This window comes from Salvelinus namaycush, chromosome 16 (assembly GCF_016432855.1).
Source record: "Salvelinus namaycush isolate Seneca chromosome 16, SaNama_1.0, whole genome shotgun sequence".
Lineage (NCBI taxonomy): Eukaryota > Metazoa > Chordata > Actinopteri > Salmoniformes > Salmonidae > Salvelinus > Salvelinus namaycush.
The window spans coordinates 8323959-8342936 of record NC_052322.1 but is presented as its reverse complement, the minus strand read 5'-3'; the positions used below and the strand labels follow the sequence as shown (position 1 = coordinate 8342936).

The following is an 18978-nucleotide window of genomic DNA, read 5'->3' as shown; positions in this document are numbered from 1 at the left end:
TATTGTTTGTACAGATGAACGGGGTACCTTCAGGCGTTTGGAAATTGCTCCCAAGGATGAACCAGACTTGTGGAGGTCTACAATTTTTTTTTCTGAGGTCTTGGATGATTTCTCCATGATGTCAAGCAAAGAGGCACTGAGTTTGAAGGTAGGCCTTGAAATACATCCACAGGTACATCTCCAATTGACTCAAATGATGTCAATTAGCCTATCAGAAGTTCCTAAAGCCATGACATCATTTTCTGGAATTTTCCAAGCTGTTTAAAGGCACAATCAACTTAGTGTTTGTAAACGTCTGACCCATGGGAATTGTGATTAAGTGAAATAATCTGTCTGTAAACAATTGTTGGGAAAATTACTTGTGTCATGCACAAAGTAGATGTCCTCACCGACTTGCTAAAACTATTGTTTGTTAACAAGAAATAATTTGTGGAGTGGTTGAAAAACGAGTTTTAATGACTCTAACCTAAGTATATGTAAACTTCCGACTTCAACTGTACCATACACTAAATGGATTCTCAGATTTACATACAGAATAATACGAAATGCTCTGAGACCAGGTTGGTATTTCAACCGAATGGTAAGAGTAACCATGTTTTCATCAGAACCATGGCTGGCTACTGTGCTCCATAACGTTCATTCCTTTTTAAAGATTTAACCATTTGGATTACCTAAGACATTGGGCCTCATTTATAAAATCAGTTGCTATACTAAATTTAAGCATTCAATCAGTTCTCAAAGTGTTAGTATGCACAATTTAAAGAGCGACTGCCTTTAAAAAGCAACGAATCCCCTTGAAAACGGCCTATGTGGCACCGATATGAGTCAGAAACAGTTATTCTAGTGTCAAAATTGACTCGTGTAAATAGGATAATTTTGGTCATAAAGTCAGTCTCGTCTAAAACGGAGTTTGGAACATCCGTGCGTCACAACGGGTAAATGAAGGTTGGGTTTTGATTTGACAATGTCCATTTGCCCACTAACATGGGGTGAACAGCTGCAGTGATTTCTCTCTATCCAATAGCGTAGACAGTGAGACAGACCTGCCCAGCAGCTCTGACTTTGTTTATTTAAGACAACATGTCGCACATTTGTTTTACTTCAGAAATACTGCCCTGGATGTAAAGTTGCACAACTAAAACATCCTCTTCACAAACATCAACATTAATTACAGATTTCTTTAGTTATCTTAGATTAATTCTGGGGATTTTGAGGAAGGGAACTAGGCTACAGTGTCTCATGGGGATAAACATTCCTCAAACGTAGAATCGGTCAGGAAGACTGAAATCTCGTTTTTCTAATGAGCAACAGAAAAACACACGTGCCAAACAGCGTGTTCAGTGGTTCTTTAAAAATATTTCCCCATTAAACTGCTTTCACTCAGCATCTATTGTGATCAACTACATTTTTATATGCTGTGAATGGTAAAGGACTATGGCAACATAGACTTCTCAAGTTTGAAGTATACAGACTTACAGTTGCCCATACTTCAGTGCTGAGGATGATGCACTATCCTTCAAAATTCTGTTGACCGACAGATGATAGTTTGAATCTTTGTGCTATCAGGGTATTGGATGATCTACAAAAATGCTTCCTACTGCATATTTTCTTGTCAAGCTCAAGGTTGTTCAAGATTTAACTCTTAAAACATTGGCATAATTTACATTTACGTGTATGCGCAATTTACAATAAAATCTGTGCACAAAAACACTTTAGAAATGAGGCCCTTGGTCTGTATGCGCGATGTGTTCCACTGGCTTTCTTCACCAACTGACCAACCCACCAGGCAGCTGAAAGGAATTGGAACAATCGATAAGTGCAATCAGAAACATGGTGTAGATTGGATCTTTGAGGCACTTCTTAAATAAAAATAAACTTTCGTCTCAGTTTTTTTTCTGTTAATGAAAATCAATGCTGAGGAAAACAAACAAAAAGAAAGTTCATGGTCATGAATAAAACGTGCCACTTTGCATCAATAGAAAGGCATCATCAATTTGGAGTTGCTACCTACATTATAATACACTAACTTGTATCATCATTTTTTCCTTCGTCATTGTACATTCTTATTATGCTCGAGGCAGCGGAGCCTCCTACAAGTTAAAAAACTTTAAAAAATGAATTAACAAAACAAAGTGCACATAACTTCAAGTTCTAGTCGTAGAACTGTCATATTCCATCCAGGGATGCGAGGGGCGGGACTGTCAAATCTGTTTTACGATGGCAGGCACAGAATGAAGTCGCTTTCTGTTTTTGAAATGACATAGCCAGCCGTGCTGCTGACACAGAGAGGGAGTTGTTGGGGAAACAAACAAAAAACGTGAAGACAATCAACAACCAAGTTTTGGGAATGTTCCTGTGTCCTTTTTTATGTTGACCACCTCCAAATAGTTTTTCCCAGGTGACAAAATAATGCAATGCATTATGGGGGATCCACAAAGAAAAGAAAAGTATCATTTTCGCACTCATGTCCTCGAACCTCGTGCAAAGCCGGGAGTTTCTTGTCCTCCCTCCATCCCAGAGGGAGTTGTTCATAGATTTGGCTGAGAGGGGGTGGACAGACACAGGTGGGAGAAGAGGTCTCTTCTCCCTCATACAGACTCCTCTGCGGATAGCAGCAGAGGGTTGATGTATTCAAATCCCTCAAACTCGGACTGGTCTATTCTCTTGATGACGTCCCTGGGAGAGGAGAGAGAGAGAATGGGAAAAGGGTCATTTTAACTCAGAACAAATAAAAAATGCTACAATGTGCTACTTTAGCCTGATTGGCAGCTTTAGACTTATTTTCTAGACATTTATGCAAGATAGTTATACGTAGGGAGGCGACGTGGCATATGTTCACGAGAGGGTAGCAGCTTACGGCTCCAAACATCGCCGGTTCGCTTCCCATGTCAGACACTCATCTTCAAATATAGCCGCGTGACTCGTTGTCTACTCACAAATTGTGTATCTGTTGGTTTCCTGTGTTTCATGGTTTTCGTGGCTATATGTGTTGCTTTTACCCGATCAGTCCCGAGACCCCAGCAAAAATCAGCTTTTCATTTATCTGACTTTCATTTACCTGCATGTCCAGCCCTTATATTTAGCCTCACTATGAAGTGTTTTACCATTTTCTTTTCACGACAACCAGGGCTACAAGTAGAAATCAAAACTATTTGATAGTTGTATTCATGAGTTTTATTGACAAATGTCAATAACAAAATAAGGTCCTCCAAAGCAAAAACCTGGGGAAAAAATAATTTATATGAATGCTGTAAGTACAGAAATTGCTGGCTCATTGGGAAATGAATATCCAACTAGTCAGTGGCAACTGTTTGGAGTTTGCGACAGCAACTATGTGAACTTATTACAATATTATAGACACTATATTCTGGGATTTCCTATGATCTATGTAGAAGAACCCCATACCTTCTAATGACCCTCGTGTAACATATGTGACCGCCATATGTTACATTTGCGTGTTTGTGAGTCTCAGATTTGCATATATAGCTTTTAGTAGTTTCTAGCTCAAACCATTCAGACATTTTTGTAAAATGTCCTAGCTCCGGGCTCCTTCGGGATCTGCCCTTGTCTCACAAACACCGCTCTAGGTCAGCCCTCCTTAATCACACATACTAATGGTTGATATCTACAGACGCAGAAGGAATGGAAAAATCCAATGGTACAATTCTCCAGTATTTTTGTATACTTTTTAGCCAGTAGTTCTGAAAGTAGCGCTCAGGAGCCAAAAGTGGTCCCTGAAAATTGCTTTGCATTCTCTCAACTAGCGACACCTGGAATGCTTTTCCAACAGTCTTAAAGGAGTTTGCACTTTTCTGCTTTTCCTTCAGTCTGCGGTCCAACTCATCCCAAACCATCTCACTTTGGTTGAGGTCGGGTGTTTGTGGAGGCCAGGTCATCTGATGCAGTGCTCCATCACTCTCCTTCTTGGTCAAGTAGCCCTCACACAGCCTGGAGGTGTGTTGGGTCAGTGTGTTATTTCATCGTTTTGATGTCTTCACTATTATTCTACAAAGTAGAAAATAGTAAAAATAAAGAAAAACCTTTGAATGAGTAGGTGTGTCCAAACTTTTGGACTGGTACTGTATGTCACATATGTGCATCACGTCATTGCTTTCTCTCTTGCTATGTTGTTGGTGCATGATGTGCCTCTTGTTAGCTGTCACTCAAATGGTGAAGTGCTGAAGCTCATTGGTTAAACTTGAATTGCTAGGGGGCTGGCCCACGAGGGGGAAAATGTAGTGCAGCACAGCTTCCAGAAAAACAGTTGCTTTCAGACTAGGGATTTCGTGGCTAATTGAGGTAAGACAGTCATTCTTCTCATAGATTATGCATGTGTGAACTACACATTGACACATCCAGCCCAAAGCGGGAAGTTTAAAAAAATACGTAGTAGTCGCCAGAGTTCTGGAGCATGTCTTTAAAGGGTATAGACATGCAAAATTCAGGAGTTACCTTTACAGCTCTCCTATTCATAGGGAATCTTTGGCAGTCGGGTGAGAATAGTCCTATTTCAAGTCATACATGGACATCACTACTAGGGCGCCAATGAGGAAGGCTATGATCCACCTAGCAGCTTACAGTAATTTCAAGCCAGCAATGTTCAAAGAACCTCACCACTGTTCAAACACACAAAATCTACCATTAAACCCCAGCAAAAAAAAACATCCCTTTGCACAATGTGAGAACGTAGAACAGGATGTTGTTGCCTCATCAGTGAACTCTCCCTGTGCTTATTACTCTCTCCCCAGCTGAGCCCCCGGTTGGTTCCATTAACAAAGCGGTAATCATCTATAAATGAAGTGAACCGTGTGACTGGTTTGGAGTGGCTGTGTAAAAATAAATGTACTACTCTGAGAGCGTAGCTTCTGCTGCAGCTGCTTCTCCAACAACAGCAACATGTTGTTCCTGTGCATCTCAAATGGCACCCTATTCCTGTTCTAGTGCACTACTTTTGACCAGAGTCCTGTCAAAAGTAGTGCACTCTATAGGCGAAAAGGGTGCCATTTGAGATGCAACCCTCATCTGCCGTAGTAAAGAAGGCTGACCGCTCTCCCCAGGAGTGGAGGGTGGAGCCACAGGAAGGAGGCCTCTTGCTGGGGAAAGAGAGCGGAATAGAGAGGCTTCCGTACTGGAGATGTAGGTTGTCTTTAAACACTGGTCCTGTTTGGTTGTGGTTATTTTGCCTGTAATGGCTGAGGTGAGGTTTAATGTTGGTCGAGCTGATCCTAGACCAGTTTTAAGGAGAAGACTCATCTCCGGCTCATTGTAATCTAGATCCAGACACTAACACACCACCATGCCTTTAGAATTCCATTCAACACACTGAAATACACCCAGAAAATGCAATCTGTAAGATTCAACTGAAATGATACAAACAGCCTAAAATGATCGATGGATATTCTATCTGTGAGCACACTTGGGTGCACACAGTAGGTGCTGCTAGCTAGATAACATTGTTTGAGTGAAGTCAGCGAGTAGCAGAAAACTTGAGGCAGTGAGAAAAGGAGGGGAAAGGCACAAGACCACAAAAGAGAAACAGAGAGAGGAGGGAACATTTGGGACACAACCAAAACAAACAAGAGTGCTCACTAGCACAAATGTTGCCTTTTTTCCAGAGACAGCTTAAAAGTGCTACCAGATGCGGAGAGAGGGAGAGAGCGAGCAACACAGAGAACGAGAGCGAGATGGAGAAAGCGGGGGAGAAGGAGACTGAGAAAATGAGAACCAAGTGAGAGGAGGAAAGGGAGAAAGAAAGAATTATAAGAGGGGGAAAAAGGTTGTCAGAGCTGGGAGCTGAGAGAGAGGGGGTGGGTGGATGAGGTTCAAGGAAAAGAAAGACAGACAGCCTTGTATTTCACGGTGGTGCCCACACACACACACAGCATTCATAAAACAAAGTGGGACGGACCCAATCCAATCAACCTCCTCACTCTACCTACAATACAGATCCAGGGATTTTTTTAAATTTCGACCCTGTCTATAGACAAAAAATAAAGCCTTTGAATCTCTGTGGCTAGCCATAGAACATAGAAAAGACTGAATCCTTATTGCTTTCGGTCTCGCCGTACTCGCCATTTCCAAGACTGGTGAAGTCACGGCGCTGGCAAAAGCAAATGAAATCCTCTCTCTCACCCTCTCTCCTAGCTCCTTGGCAAGGGCTCTCAGGAAGCTAGGGTTTTTTAATGCAGCAAAGTAAATCGTAACAAGGAGGGTTTACCCATTTTCTCCCACTCACTCTCTCTCTCACTTTTCTTTTTTCGTCTGCCAAACCCATCACAGAAGAGGAGGGGGCGTGATTTACATCACTCCCTCTCCCGCTCGGCAGGAGTGGGCGACATCACCCCTCTCTCCTGAGCAACACAGACAGAGGGAGAGAGAGAGGCATCGCGTCTCTCCTTTTGAAGTGCCGTGGGGCTGCCATGCCATGGCGTTTGAAGCCTGCTTGAGATCTCGTCTCCCATTGAACTGGCAGAGCTGCCAACTCACAACCCCCCTTCACCTCTTTCTCCTCCTCCCCAACGCTAAACCCCGCAGACTGTCACAGCGAACCTCAAATCCCGCCGCAAATTACCCCAGACAAGTGTGTGAGCCCCCAGTTGGCCCTAATGAGATGAGAGGTACAGCTCTGGTTGATCTGACACACCTCGGCTGTCAGAACACCAGAGATACTGTGGGCTTATACTGTGGGCTTATACTGAGGGTAGATGGATAGATGATGGGACTATGTTAGAGTTCGAAACAGACAAAGGCAGGTAGGATACAGAATTTGAAGTTCAAATTGACTTAAAAGAAACAACATAGATTTATGTACCACAGTTTCCAAGTATTCTGAAAACTGTATGTTCCTCAAAGTGCCTAGAATTTGTATTGTTCTCAGCCTTTTTCTTCTGATTTGTACGGCCTCTGATTGCCAATACATTTATATAGAAAGCTGAATGAATAGAAAACAAACATTGAGCCTTAACATGAAATTAGTCCACAATGTATAATTTAATTTTGCTAGAACAGACTGGAATATGTTCCGGGATTCTTCCGATGGCATTGAGGAGTACACCACATCAGTCACTGGCTTTATCAATAAGTGTCACTACAGTGACTGTACGTACATACCCCAACCAGAAGCCATGGATTACAGGCAACATTCGCACTGAGCTAAAGGGTAGAGCTGCCGCTTTCAAGGTGTGGGACTCTAACATGGAAGCTCACAAGAAATCCTGCTATGCCCTGCGACGAGCCATCAAACAGGCAAAGCGTCAATACAGGGCTAAGATTGAATCATACTACACCGGCTCCGACGCTCGCGGATGTGGCAGGGCTTGCAAACTATTACAGACTACAAAGGGAAGCACAGCCGAGAGAGCTGCCCAGTGACACAAGCCTACCAGACGAGCTAAATAACTTCTATGCTCGCTTCGAGGCAAGTAACACTGAAACATGCATGAGAGCATCAGCTGTTCTGGACGACTGTGATCACGCTCTCCGCAGCCGATATGAACAAGGCCGCAGGGCCAGACGGATTACCAGGACGTGTACTCCAAGCATGCGCTGACCAACTGGCAAGTGTCTTCACAGACATTTTCAACCTCTCCCTGTCTGAGTCTAATACCCACATGTTTCACACCAGAAACCCTAGACCCACTCCAATTTGCATACTGCACCAACAGATCCACAGATGATGCAATCTCTGTTGCACTCCACACTGCCCTTTCACACCTGGACAAAAGGAACACCTATGTGAGAATGCTATTCATTGACTACAGCTCAGCGTTCAACACCATAGTGCCCTCAAAGTTCATCACTAAGGACCCTGGGACTGAACACCTCCCTCTGCAACTGGATCCTGGACCTCCTGATGGGCCGCCCCCAGGTGGTAAGGGTAGGTAACAACACATCCGCCACGCCGATCCTCAACACGGGATCCCTCAGGGGTGCGTGCTCAATCACCTCCTGTACTCCCTGTTCACTCATGACTGCACGGCCAGGCACGACTCCAACACCATCATTAAGTTTGCTGTTGACACAACAGTGGTAGGCCTGATCACAGACAACAATGAGACAGCCTATAAGGAGGTGGTCAGAGACCTGACCGTGTGGTGCAAGGACAACAACCTCTCCCTCAACGTGATCAAGACAAAGGAGATGATTGTAGACTACAGGAAAAGGAGGACCGAGCATGCCCCCATTCTCATCGACGGGGCTGTAGTGGAGCAGGTTGAGAGCTTCAAGTTCCTTGGCGTCCACATCACCAACAAACTAACATGGTCCAAGCACACCAAGACAGTCGTGAAGAGGGCACGACAAAACCTATTCCCTCTCAGGAGACTGAAAAGATTTGTCATGGGTCCTCAGATCCTCAAAAAGTTCTACAGCTGCACCATCGAGAGCATCCTGACGGGTTGCATCACTGCCTGGTATAGCAACTGCTCGGCCTCCAACCGCAAGGCACTACAGAGGGTAGTGCGTATGGCCCAGTACATCACCAGGGCCAAGTTTCCTGCCATCCAGGGTCTCTATACCAGGCGGTGTCAGAGGAAGGTGCTAAAAATTGCCAAAGACTCCAGCCACCCTAGTCATAGACTGTTCTCTCTGATACCGCACGGCAACCGGTACTGGAGCACCAAGTCTAGGTCCAAAAGGCTTCTACCCCCAAGCCATAAGACTCCTGAACAGCTAATAAAATGTCTACCCAGACTATTTGCACTGCCCCCTCCCCCCTTCTACACTGCTGCTACTCTCTGTTAGTATCTATGCATAGTCACTTTAATAACTCTACCTACATGTACATATTACCTCGACACCGGTACCCGTACCCCCTGTATATAGCCCCGCTATTGTTATTCTTATCTCTTACTTTTTTTGAGGTATTTTCTTAAAACAGCATTGTTGGTTCATGGCTTGTAAGTAAGCATTTCACTGTAAGGTCTACTACACCTGTTGTATTCGGCGCATGTGACAAATAACATTTGATTTGATTTTAATGAAAATGTTGACAAACTTCAGCCCAGTAATATGTGGCTTAGACACATTGGAATAGTTTCCTGCAGCCGTGGAGAAAAGCCTGGCTTGTTTGTCATACTCTGGCTACAGAGCCCCTCGGTAGGACAGCAGCCACCTCTGTTGCTATGCCAAATCTTTTCAGCCCATTCTTTTGAAGTTAATCTAAAACAAGGATTCTGTCAAAGCCCCTGTGGACAACATGTCCACATTGATCAAAACATGGCGTATACACTGGAGAAAGAAGTCATTGTTGGAACCAAGGGCATTTTCTTTTTCTCATTGAAGACAATTCTTTTCAAAAACATTGAGTCAGGGACGTTGCATAGTACCACTCGTAAACAGACTGAAGAAACGTGGATAGCTGTTACAATATAAGATGTTGACACTTATGTTGCAGATTCTCAGGTGGCGAATGCTCTCTGGTTGTTCAATTTTAAGATCTTCACCACTACTATCATAGACTATTGATGACTTTGAATGACCGTTATGCACTGAGTATACAAAACATTAAGAACACCTGCTCTTTCCATGACAGACTGACCAGGTGAATGCTATGATCCCTTATTGATATCACCTGTTAAATCCACTTCAATCAGTGTAGATGAAGGGGAGGAGATGGGTTAAATACGTTTTTTTTAAAGCCTTGAGACACGGATTGTGTATGTGTGCCATTCAGAGGGTGAATGGGCAAGACAAAAAAATTAAGTGCCTTTGAATGGGGTATGGTAGTAGGTGTTAGGTACACCAGTTTGTGTCAAGAAATGCAACACTGCTGGGTTTTTCATGCTCAACAGTTTCCTGTGTGTATCAAGAATGGTCCACCACCCAAAGGACATCCAGCCAACTTCACACTACTGTGAGAAGCATTGGAGTCAACATGGGCCAGCATCCCTGTGAAACACTTTCGACACCTTGCCTTGTAGAGTCCATTCCCCCTACTAATTGAGGCTGTTCGAGGGCAAAAGGGGGGGGGGGGGTACAACGCAATATTAGGAAGGTGTTCCTAATGCTTGGTATAATCAGTGTAGATATCCATGGAGCCACAAAGGGGCAGTAAAACGAGTCACACGTTGAACAACCCTGTATAGACTCGGTCCAGAAACAACCCCTAGTGCCTAGCCCCTCCTAGACACTTTGTGGAGATATGAGATCTTTTTGATATGTGTAAGGAATATGTAGACAGCTCAACCTTGCTCTCTGATAGGTTGAATTTTCACCATATTGTTTAAACGTATGAAATCAAGTGTCTCATAGTGGGTAGGGGCTAGGGGTTGTTCCTGGATAGGTCCCTAGTCTCAGACTCCAGTCTCCAATCCCTTATGGCACAGAGGTGACAGACTGGATTGGACTGGTCCTGAGAGAGGAGTGCGCCCTACTGGCCAACAACCATCACTATTCCCAGAGTTTAACTGGCCTTGCCCTGTCTAGCTCCCCTATCCACTAACCGTCCATATGTTATCAAGTTATTATAACACTAGTTATAAAACACTGAAACACTACCAGCTATTTGCAGTACTCTATAACAGTGTTTTTAAAAAATGTGGTCATACACGCTTCATAACTAGTTCAATGACTCGTTAAATATCTAGTCTTGATCAAATATGTAGTCTTCTGTTAGGCTCGTCATGTCGGTTTAGAGGGTGTTCACTTACTCATCGTCTGGTGTTAGCTGCACTGGCTCGTTAGTGAACTGGGTGTCAAAGTTCTCCAGGCCATAGTCGTCTGCGATCTGGGGCTTGAAGGGCGGGGACATCTGTTTCTTCTCCAGCTGCATGGGGAGACAAGCACAACAACTTGGATGGAACATTGGAGGATAATAGCAGACAATATTGTCACTCCTATTTGCCATGTTTTCAATTTAAACCTACTAGAAAGTGTGTGCCCTCAGGCCTGGAGGGAAGAAAAAGTCATTCCGCTACCTAAGAATAGTAAAGCCCCCTTTACTGGCTCAAATAGCCGACCAATTAGCCTGTTACCAACCCTTCGTAAACTTTTGGAAAAAATGGTGTTTGACCAGATGCAATGCTATTTTACAGTAAACAAATTGACAACAGACTTTCAGCACGCTTATAGGGAAGGACATTCAACAAGCCCAGCACACAAATGACGATGTCGATGATGATTGGCTGAGAGAAACTGATGATAAAAAGATTGGGAGCTGTTTTGTTAACCTTCAGTGCGCTTTTGACATTATCGATCATAGTCTGCTGCTGGAAAATTATGGATTTACACCCCCTGCTATATTGTGGATAAAGAGTTACCTGTCTAACAGAAGACAGAGGGTGTTCTTTAATGGAAGCCTGTCCAACATAATCCGGAATTCCCCAGGGCAGCTGTCTAGGCCCCTTTTTAAAATCTTTACTAATGACATGAGAATAGCCAGTGTGTCTATGTATGCGGATGACTCAACACATCAGCTACTACAGTGACTGAAATGACTGCAACACTTAACAAAGAGCTGCAGTTAGTTTCAGAATGTGTGGAAAGGAACAAGTTAGTCCTAAATATTTAAAAAACTAAAAGCATTGTATTTGGGACAAACCCTAAACCTCAACTAAATCTTGTAATGAATAATGTGGAAATTTAGCAAGTTGAGGTGACTAAACTGCTTGGAGTAACCCTGGATTGTAGAACTTTCATGGACAAAACATGTCGATTCAAAATTAGCTAAGATGGAGAGAAGTCTGTCCATAATAAAGCGCTGCTCTGCGTTCTTAACAACACCATCAACAAGGCAGGTGCTAGAGGCCCTAGGTTTGTCGCACCTGGACTACTGTTCAGTCGTGTTATCAGGTACCACAAAGAGGGACTTTGGCTCAGAACAGGGCAGCACGGCTGGCCCTTAAATGTACACAGAGAGCTAACATTAATTATATGCATGTTAATCTCTCATGACTCATAGTGGAGGAGAGATTGACTTCATCACTACTTGTTTTTGTAGGAAGTGTTCACAAACTGAATGCACCAAGATGTCTGTTTAAAATGCTAGCACACAGCTCAGACACCCATGCATACTCCACAAGACATGCCAGATGTCTCTTCACAATCCCCAAGTCCAAAACAGACTATGGGTGGCGCACAGTACTACATAGAGCCATGACTACATGGAACTCTATTCCACACAGGTAACTGAAGCAAGCAGTAGAATCAGATTTTAAAAACAGATAAAAATACACCTTATGGAACAGCAGGGACTGTGAAGAGACGCACACGGGCGCTAGCATACGCACTCTACACACACATACATTGTAATATTGTTGTATGGTGGTATCATACATTTTGTGTTGTGGATATATGGTGGTGTGACTGCTATATGATGTACTGTTTTATCTTTTGTTTTATGTGTAATGTGTCTTAATGTGTTTGGACCCCAGGAAGAGTAGCTGCTGCCCTAATAAAATACAAATACAAACAACACTGTCATTAGTGCACACCGTAGAAAAACATTTTGCAACGGACGACTAAAACAAGCATTTCTAGAAAGTACAAGGTTCAGGTAGTCCCTCCATGTTTCAGTCCGTTTTCTGTTTTCGGAGCCTAGTAAATATTACCTGGTCCATGCTAGCCTGGTCCAGATTGTCACAGAATAGCAATTACATATTTGAAAGGAAACAAATACTTATGTGACCCACACGTTATCTTTGTAAACGTTGCACTGTACTGTATGTCTGTTTATTGGCTTGTTGAATATACAGTATCAGTCAAAGCTTTGGACACAGCTACCCATTCCAGGGTTTTTCCTTTATTTGTACTATTTTCTACATTGTTGAATAATAGTGAAGACATCAAAACTATGAAATAACACACATGGAATCATGTAGTAACCAAAAAAGTGTTAATTCCACAAATTAACTTTTAACAAGGCACACCTGTTAATTGAAATGCATTCCAGGTGACTACCTCATGAAGCTGGTTGAGAGAATGCCAAGAGTGTGCAAAGCTGTCATCAAGGCAAAGGGTGGCTACTTTGAAGAATATAAAATATTTTTGTTTAACACTTTTTGGGTTATTTCATAGTTTTGACATCTTCAGTATTATTCTACAATGTAGTAAAAAATAAAAACCCTTGAATGAGTAGGTGTGTCAACTTTTGACTGGTACTGTATATCAGATGAATAAAATAACAGAAAGAAAAAGAGAGAAAAGCAGGGGAGGAAAAAATATGGTGGAAGAAAGGGTGAGCCTATCAATATTGTTAGTGGGTGATTCACTGGGCCCTGCAGAGTGAGTAAGGGTTCACATGTGGTTCGTTTCCATGGTTTTCCAGTCCTTCTCAGTCGTGCAATAGTCCACTGAGGACCTTACATTGTTCGAAGAAAGATGGTATACGTTAGATGGATTTTCAAAACCATCGTTTTGTTTTGTTTTATATACACTCCCCTCCATATGTATTTGGATAGTGAAGCTTGACATTTTTATTTGGCTCTATACTCCATCCAGCATTTTGGATTTGAGATCAAACGTTTCATTTCAGGCGACAGTAAGCTACAGAATGTCGGCTTTTATTTGAGGGTATTTTCATACATATCTGTTTTACCGTTTTAGAAATGAAAGCACTTTATGTACAGTTGAAGTTGGACGTTTACATACACCTTAGCCAAATACATTTAATCTTAGTAAAAATTCGATGTCTTGGGTCAGTTAGGATCACCACTTTATTTTAAGAATGTGAAATGTCAGAATAATAGTAGAGAGAATTATTTCTTTCTTTCTTTCATCACATTCCCAGTGGGTCAGAAGTTTACATACACTCAATTAGTATTTGGTAGCATTGCCTTTAAATTGTTTAACTTGGGTCAAACGTTTTGGGTAGCCTTCCACAAGCTTCCCACAATAAGTTGGGTGAATTTTGGCCCATTCCTCCTGACAGAGCTGGTGTAACTCGCACACGCTTTTTCAGTCTGGCCCACAAATTTTCTATAGGATTGAGGTCAGGGCTTTGTGATGGCCACTCCAATACCTTGACTTTGTTGTCCTTAAGCCATTTTGCCACAACTTTGGAAGTATGCTTGGGGTCATTGTCCATTTGGAAGACCCATTTGTGACCAAGCTTTAACTTCCTGACTGATGTCTTTAGATGTTGTTTCAATATATGCACATAATTTTCCTTCCTCATAAAGCCATCTATTTTGTGAAGTGCACCAGTCCCTCCTGCAGCAAAGCACCCCCACAACATGATGCTGCCACCGCCGTGCTTCTCGGTTGGGAGGGTGTTCTTCGGCTTGCAAGCTTCCCCCTTTTTCCTCCAAACATAACGATGGTCATTACGGCCAAACAGTTATATTTTTGTTTCATCAGCCCAGAGGACATTTCTCCAAAAAATACGATCTTTGTCCCCATGTGCAGTTGCAAACCGTAGTCTGGCTTTTTTTATGGCGGTTTTGGAGCAGTGGCTTCTTCCTTGCTGAGCGGCCTTTCAGGTTATGTGGATATAGATACTTTTGTATCTGTTTCCTCCAGCATCTTCACAAGGTCCTTTGCTGTTCTTCTGGGATTGATTTGCACTTTTCGCACCAAAGTACGTTCATCTCTAGGAGACAGACGTGTCTCCTTCCTGAGCGGTATGACGGCTGCGTGGTTCCATGGTGTTTATACTTGGTCCTGCCGTACATACTAGAGGTCGACCGATTATGATTTTTCAATACCGATACCGATTATTGGAGGACCAAAAAAGCCGATACCGATTAATCGTCCGATTTAAAAAAATATATATAATAATAATGTATTTGTAATAATGACAATTACAACAATACTGAATGAACACTTATTTTAACTTAATATAATACATCAATAAAAATAAATTTTGCCTCAAATAAATAATGAAACATGTTCAATTTGGTTTAAATAATGCAAAAACAAAGTGTTGGAGAAGTAAAAGTGCAATATGTGCCATGTAAAAAAGCTAACGTTTGAGTTCCTTGCTGAGAACATATGAAAGTTGGTGGTTCCTTTTAACATGAGACTTCAATAGTCCAAGGTAAGAGGTTTTAGGTTGTAGTTAATATAGTATTTATAGGACTATTTCTCTCTATACCATTTGTATTTCATATACCTTTGACTATTGGATGTTCTTATAGGCACTATAGTATTGCCAGTGTAACAGTATAGCTTCCGTCCCTCTCCTCGCCCCTACCTGGGCTCGAACCAGGAACACATCGACAACAGCCACACTCGAAGCAGCGTTACCCATCGCTCCACAAAAGCCGCTGAGGGGAATAACTAGGGGAATATCTACTCCAAGTCTCAGAGCGAGTGACGTTTGAAACGCTATTAGCGCACACATCCAGCTAACTAGCTAGCCATTTCACATCGGTTACACCAGCCGTTAGGCTTGAAGTCATAAACAGCGCTGTGCTTGCGAAGAGTGCTGTTTGAATGAATGCTTACGAGTCTGCTGCTGCCTACCATCGCTCAGTCAGACTGCTCTATCAAATCATAGACTTAATTATAACATAACACACAGAAATACGAGCCTTTGGTCACTAATATGGTCGAATCCGGAAACTATCATTTCGAAAACAAAACGTTTATTATTTCAGTGAAATACGGAACCGTTACGTATTTTATCTAACGGGTGGCATCCCTAAGTCTAAATATTGCTGCTACATTGCACAACCTTCAATGTTATGTCATAATTACGTAAAATTCTGGCAAATTAGTTTGCAATGAGCCAGGCTGCCCAAACTGTTGCATATACCCTGACTCTGCGTGCAATGAACGCAAGAGAAATTACACAATTTCACCTGGTTAATATTGCCTGCTAACCTGGATTTCTTTTAGCTAAATATGCAGGTTTAAAAATATATACTTCTGTGTATTGATTTTAAGAAAGGCATTGGTGTTTATGGTTAGGTACAGTCGTCCAACGATTGTGTTTTTTTCCGCAAATGCGCTTTTGTTAAATCATCCCCACAGCATTGCATCGATTATATGCAATGCAGGACACGCTAGATAAACAAGTAATATCATCAACCATGTGTAGTTATAACTAGTGATTATGATTGATTGATTGTTTTTTATAAGATAAGTTTAATGCTAGCTAGCAACTTACCTTGGCTTTTACTGCATTCGCGTAACAGGCAGGCTCCTCATGGAGTGCAATGAGAGGCAGGTGGTTAGAGCGTTGGACTAGTTAACTGTAAGGTTGCAAGACTGGATCCCCCGAGCCGACGAGGTGAAAATCTGTCGTTCTGCCCCTGAACAAGGCAGTTAACCCACTGTTCCTAGGCTGTCAATGAAAATAAGAATTTGTTCTTAACTGACTTGCCTAGTTAAATAAAGGTTAAAAAATAAATTGGCGCCCAAAAATACCGATTTCCGATTATGAAAACTTGAAATCGGCCCTAATTAATCGGTCGACCTCTAGTACATACCTACACGTACGCTACAGTCACAAGACGCAGGCCTCCTAATTGTCCCTAGAATTTCTAAGCAAACTGCTGGAGGCAGGGCTTTCTCCTATAGAGCTTTTTATGGAATGGCCTGCCTATCCATGTGAGAGACGCAGACTCGGTCTCAACCTTTAAGTCTTTATTGAAGACTCATCTCTTCAGTAGGTCCTACGATTGAGTGTAGTCTGGCCCAGGAGTGTGAAGGTGAACGTTAAGGCACTGAAACAACGAACCGCCCTTGCTGTCTCTGCCTGGTCGGTTCCCCTCTCTCCACTGAGTCACTGGCCTACTGGTGCTCTTCCATGCCGTCCCTAGGAGGGGTGCGTCACTTGAGTGGGTTGAGTCACTGACATGGTCTTCCTGTCTGGGTTGGCGCCCCCCCTTGGGTTGTGCCGTGGCGGAGATCTTTGTGGGATATACTCGGCCTTGTCTCAGGATGGTAAGTTGGTGTTTGAAGATATCCCTCTAGTGGTGTGGGAGCTGTGCTTTGGCAAAGTGGGTGGGGTTATATCCTGTGTCTCCTGACCCCTCCTGTCTCAGCCTCCAGTATTTATGCTGCAGTAGTTTGTGTCGGGGGGCTACGGTTAGTCTGTTATATCTGGAGTATTTCTCCTGTCTTATCCGGTGTCCTGTGTGAATTTAAGTATGCTTTCTCTAATTCTCTCTTTCTTTCTCTCTCTCGGAGGACCTGAGCCCTAGGACCATGCCTCAGGACTACCTGGCATGATGACTCCTTGCTGTCCCCAGTCCACCTGGCCATGCTGCTGCTCCAGTTTCAACTGTTCTGTCTGCGGCTATGGAACCCGGACGTGCTACCTGTCCCAGACCTGCTGTTTTCAATTCTCTAGAGACAGCAGGAGCGGTAGAGATACTCTCAATGATCGGCTATGAAAAGCCAACTGACATTTACTCCTGAGGTGCTGACCTGTTGCACCCTCAACTACTGTGATTATTATTATTTGACCATGCTGGTCATTTAAACATCTTGGCCATGTTCTGTTATAATCTCCACCCGGCACAGCCAGAAGAGGACTGGCCACCCCTCATAGCCTGGGTCCTCTCTAGGTTTCTTCCTAGGTTTTGGCCTTTCTTGGGAGTTTTTCCTAGCCACCGTGCTTCTACACCTGCATTGCTTGTTGTTTGAGGTTTTAGGCTGGGTTTCTGTACAGCACTTTGAGATATCAGCTGATGTAAGAAGGGCTATATAAATACATTTGATTTGATTATACTTGCGTGCTATTGTTTGTACAGATGAACGTGGTACCTTCAAGCGTTTGGAAATTGCTCCCAAGGATGAACCAGACTTGTGGAGGTCTTGGCTGATTTCTTTTGATTTTCCCATGATGTCAAGCAAAGAGCCACTGAAATTGAAGGTAGGCCTTGAAATACATCCACAGGTACACCTCCAATTGACTCAAATTATGTCAATTAGCCTATCAGAAGCTTCTAAAGCCATGACCAAATTTTCTGGAATTTCCCAAGCTGTTTAAAGGCACAGTCATCTTAGTGTATGTAAACTTCTGACCACTGGAATTGTGAAATAATCTGTCTGTAAACAATTGTTGGAAAAATTACTTGTGTCATGCACAAAGTAGATGTCCTAACCTACTTGCCAAAACTATAGTTTGTTAACAAGAAATGTGGAGTGGTTGAAAAACGAGTTTTAATGACTCCAACCTAAGTGTATGTAAACTTCCGACTTCAACTGTATCTAGTCACCCCCATGTGAAGAACTCATAAGTATTTGGACAAATTCACTGATTGTTTTTCAAATAAAATTAAATAGGCTTATGATGGCCCACTCCTATCCAACAGCAATACAGTAGCCTACCCATACTGTCAAACATTTTACATAAGCTACTGGTCTATTTACTGTGTTGGCAGAATGTAATTATTATTTTTTTTAACTTAATGCTTTATTTGGCAAAGGACTGTTACAGTTTCTGAAGGAGAAAACAATAGCGAACTGTCAGCAGAACGTTGGAATTCATCAATGTTTTTGCATTGACTTTTCCCCCAACCTAAATATGCTCGACTGCCCGTGAATTCTGAAACATCATCTACGCTACTTAAAACAAATAGAAATTACTGTAGTAGCATACATAATTCAAAGTAAAAGATCAACTGTCTTGATGTTCACCTGTTAAATTTGTCTGTAGGCTCTAAACCGCACTGCCTATGGGATCGCATACATCAAACCTTGAAATACATAGACCCAATTCAATGAAGAATGACCATGGTAATTTGTTTTATAACTACTTCAGGAATATGAGCGCATCATGGACAGAAAAGGTGAGGAATTTACTCTGCATTGGTTATGGAAATAAATAGGTAATAGATTCCTGTGTCTTATTTTAGATTCCAAAAATAAAACACACTTGATTTTCACTAACAGCATGTCATCATATCCCCCATTTGCACAAAATACTTAGGCCTTATTTCAATACTTCAAGCACTAGAAGATGTGCGTACGCAAGTCTAAAGTTTGCGTGGAGGAAAGGACATTCAAGTCAAGTTCAGTTTTTTATAAATGACAACTTTTGCGTGAAAACTTGTACACGCACATTTTGTACGTACGCATGGTTCATAA

At 42.5% G+C, this 18978-nt stretch overlaps 1 protein-coding gene across 1 annotated transcript in view; it reads right to left on the bottom strand.

Annotated features, from left to right (window-relative positions):
• Positions 1-546: 546 nt before the first annotated feature.
• Positions 547-18978, bottom strand: part of LOC120060873 (protein kinase C zeta type-like) — a 136396-nt gene continuing 117964 nt past the window's right edge. Inside the window, exons 18-19 of the mRNA XM_039010280.1 lie at positions 10650-10765; positions 547-2676 (exon numbers count right to left, since the gene is read on the bottom strand). Of these exons, the coding sequence (XP_038866208.1) occupies positions 2589-2676; positions 10650-10765 (204 nt within the window). The 3' untranslated portion in view covers positions 547-2588. The remainder of the gene's footprint in view (positions 2677-10649; positions 10766-18978) is intronic.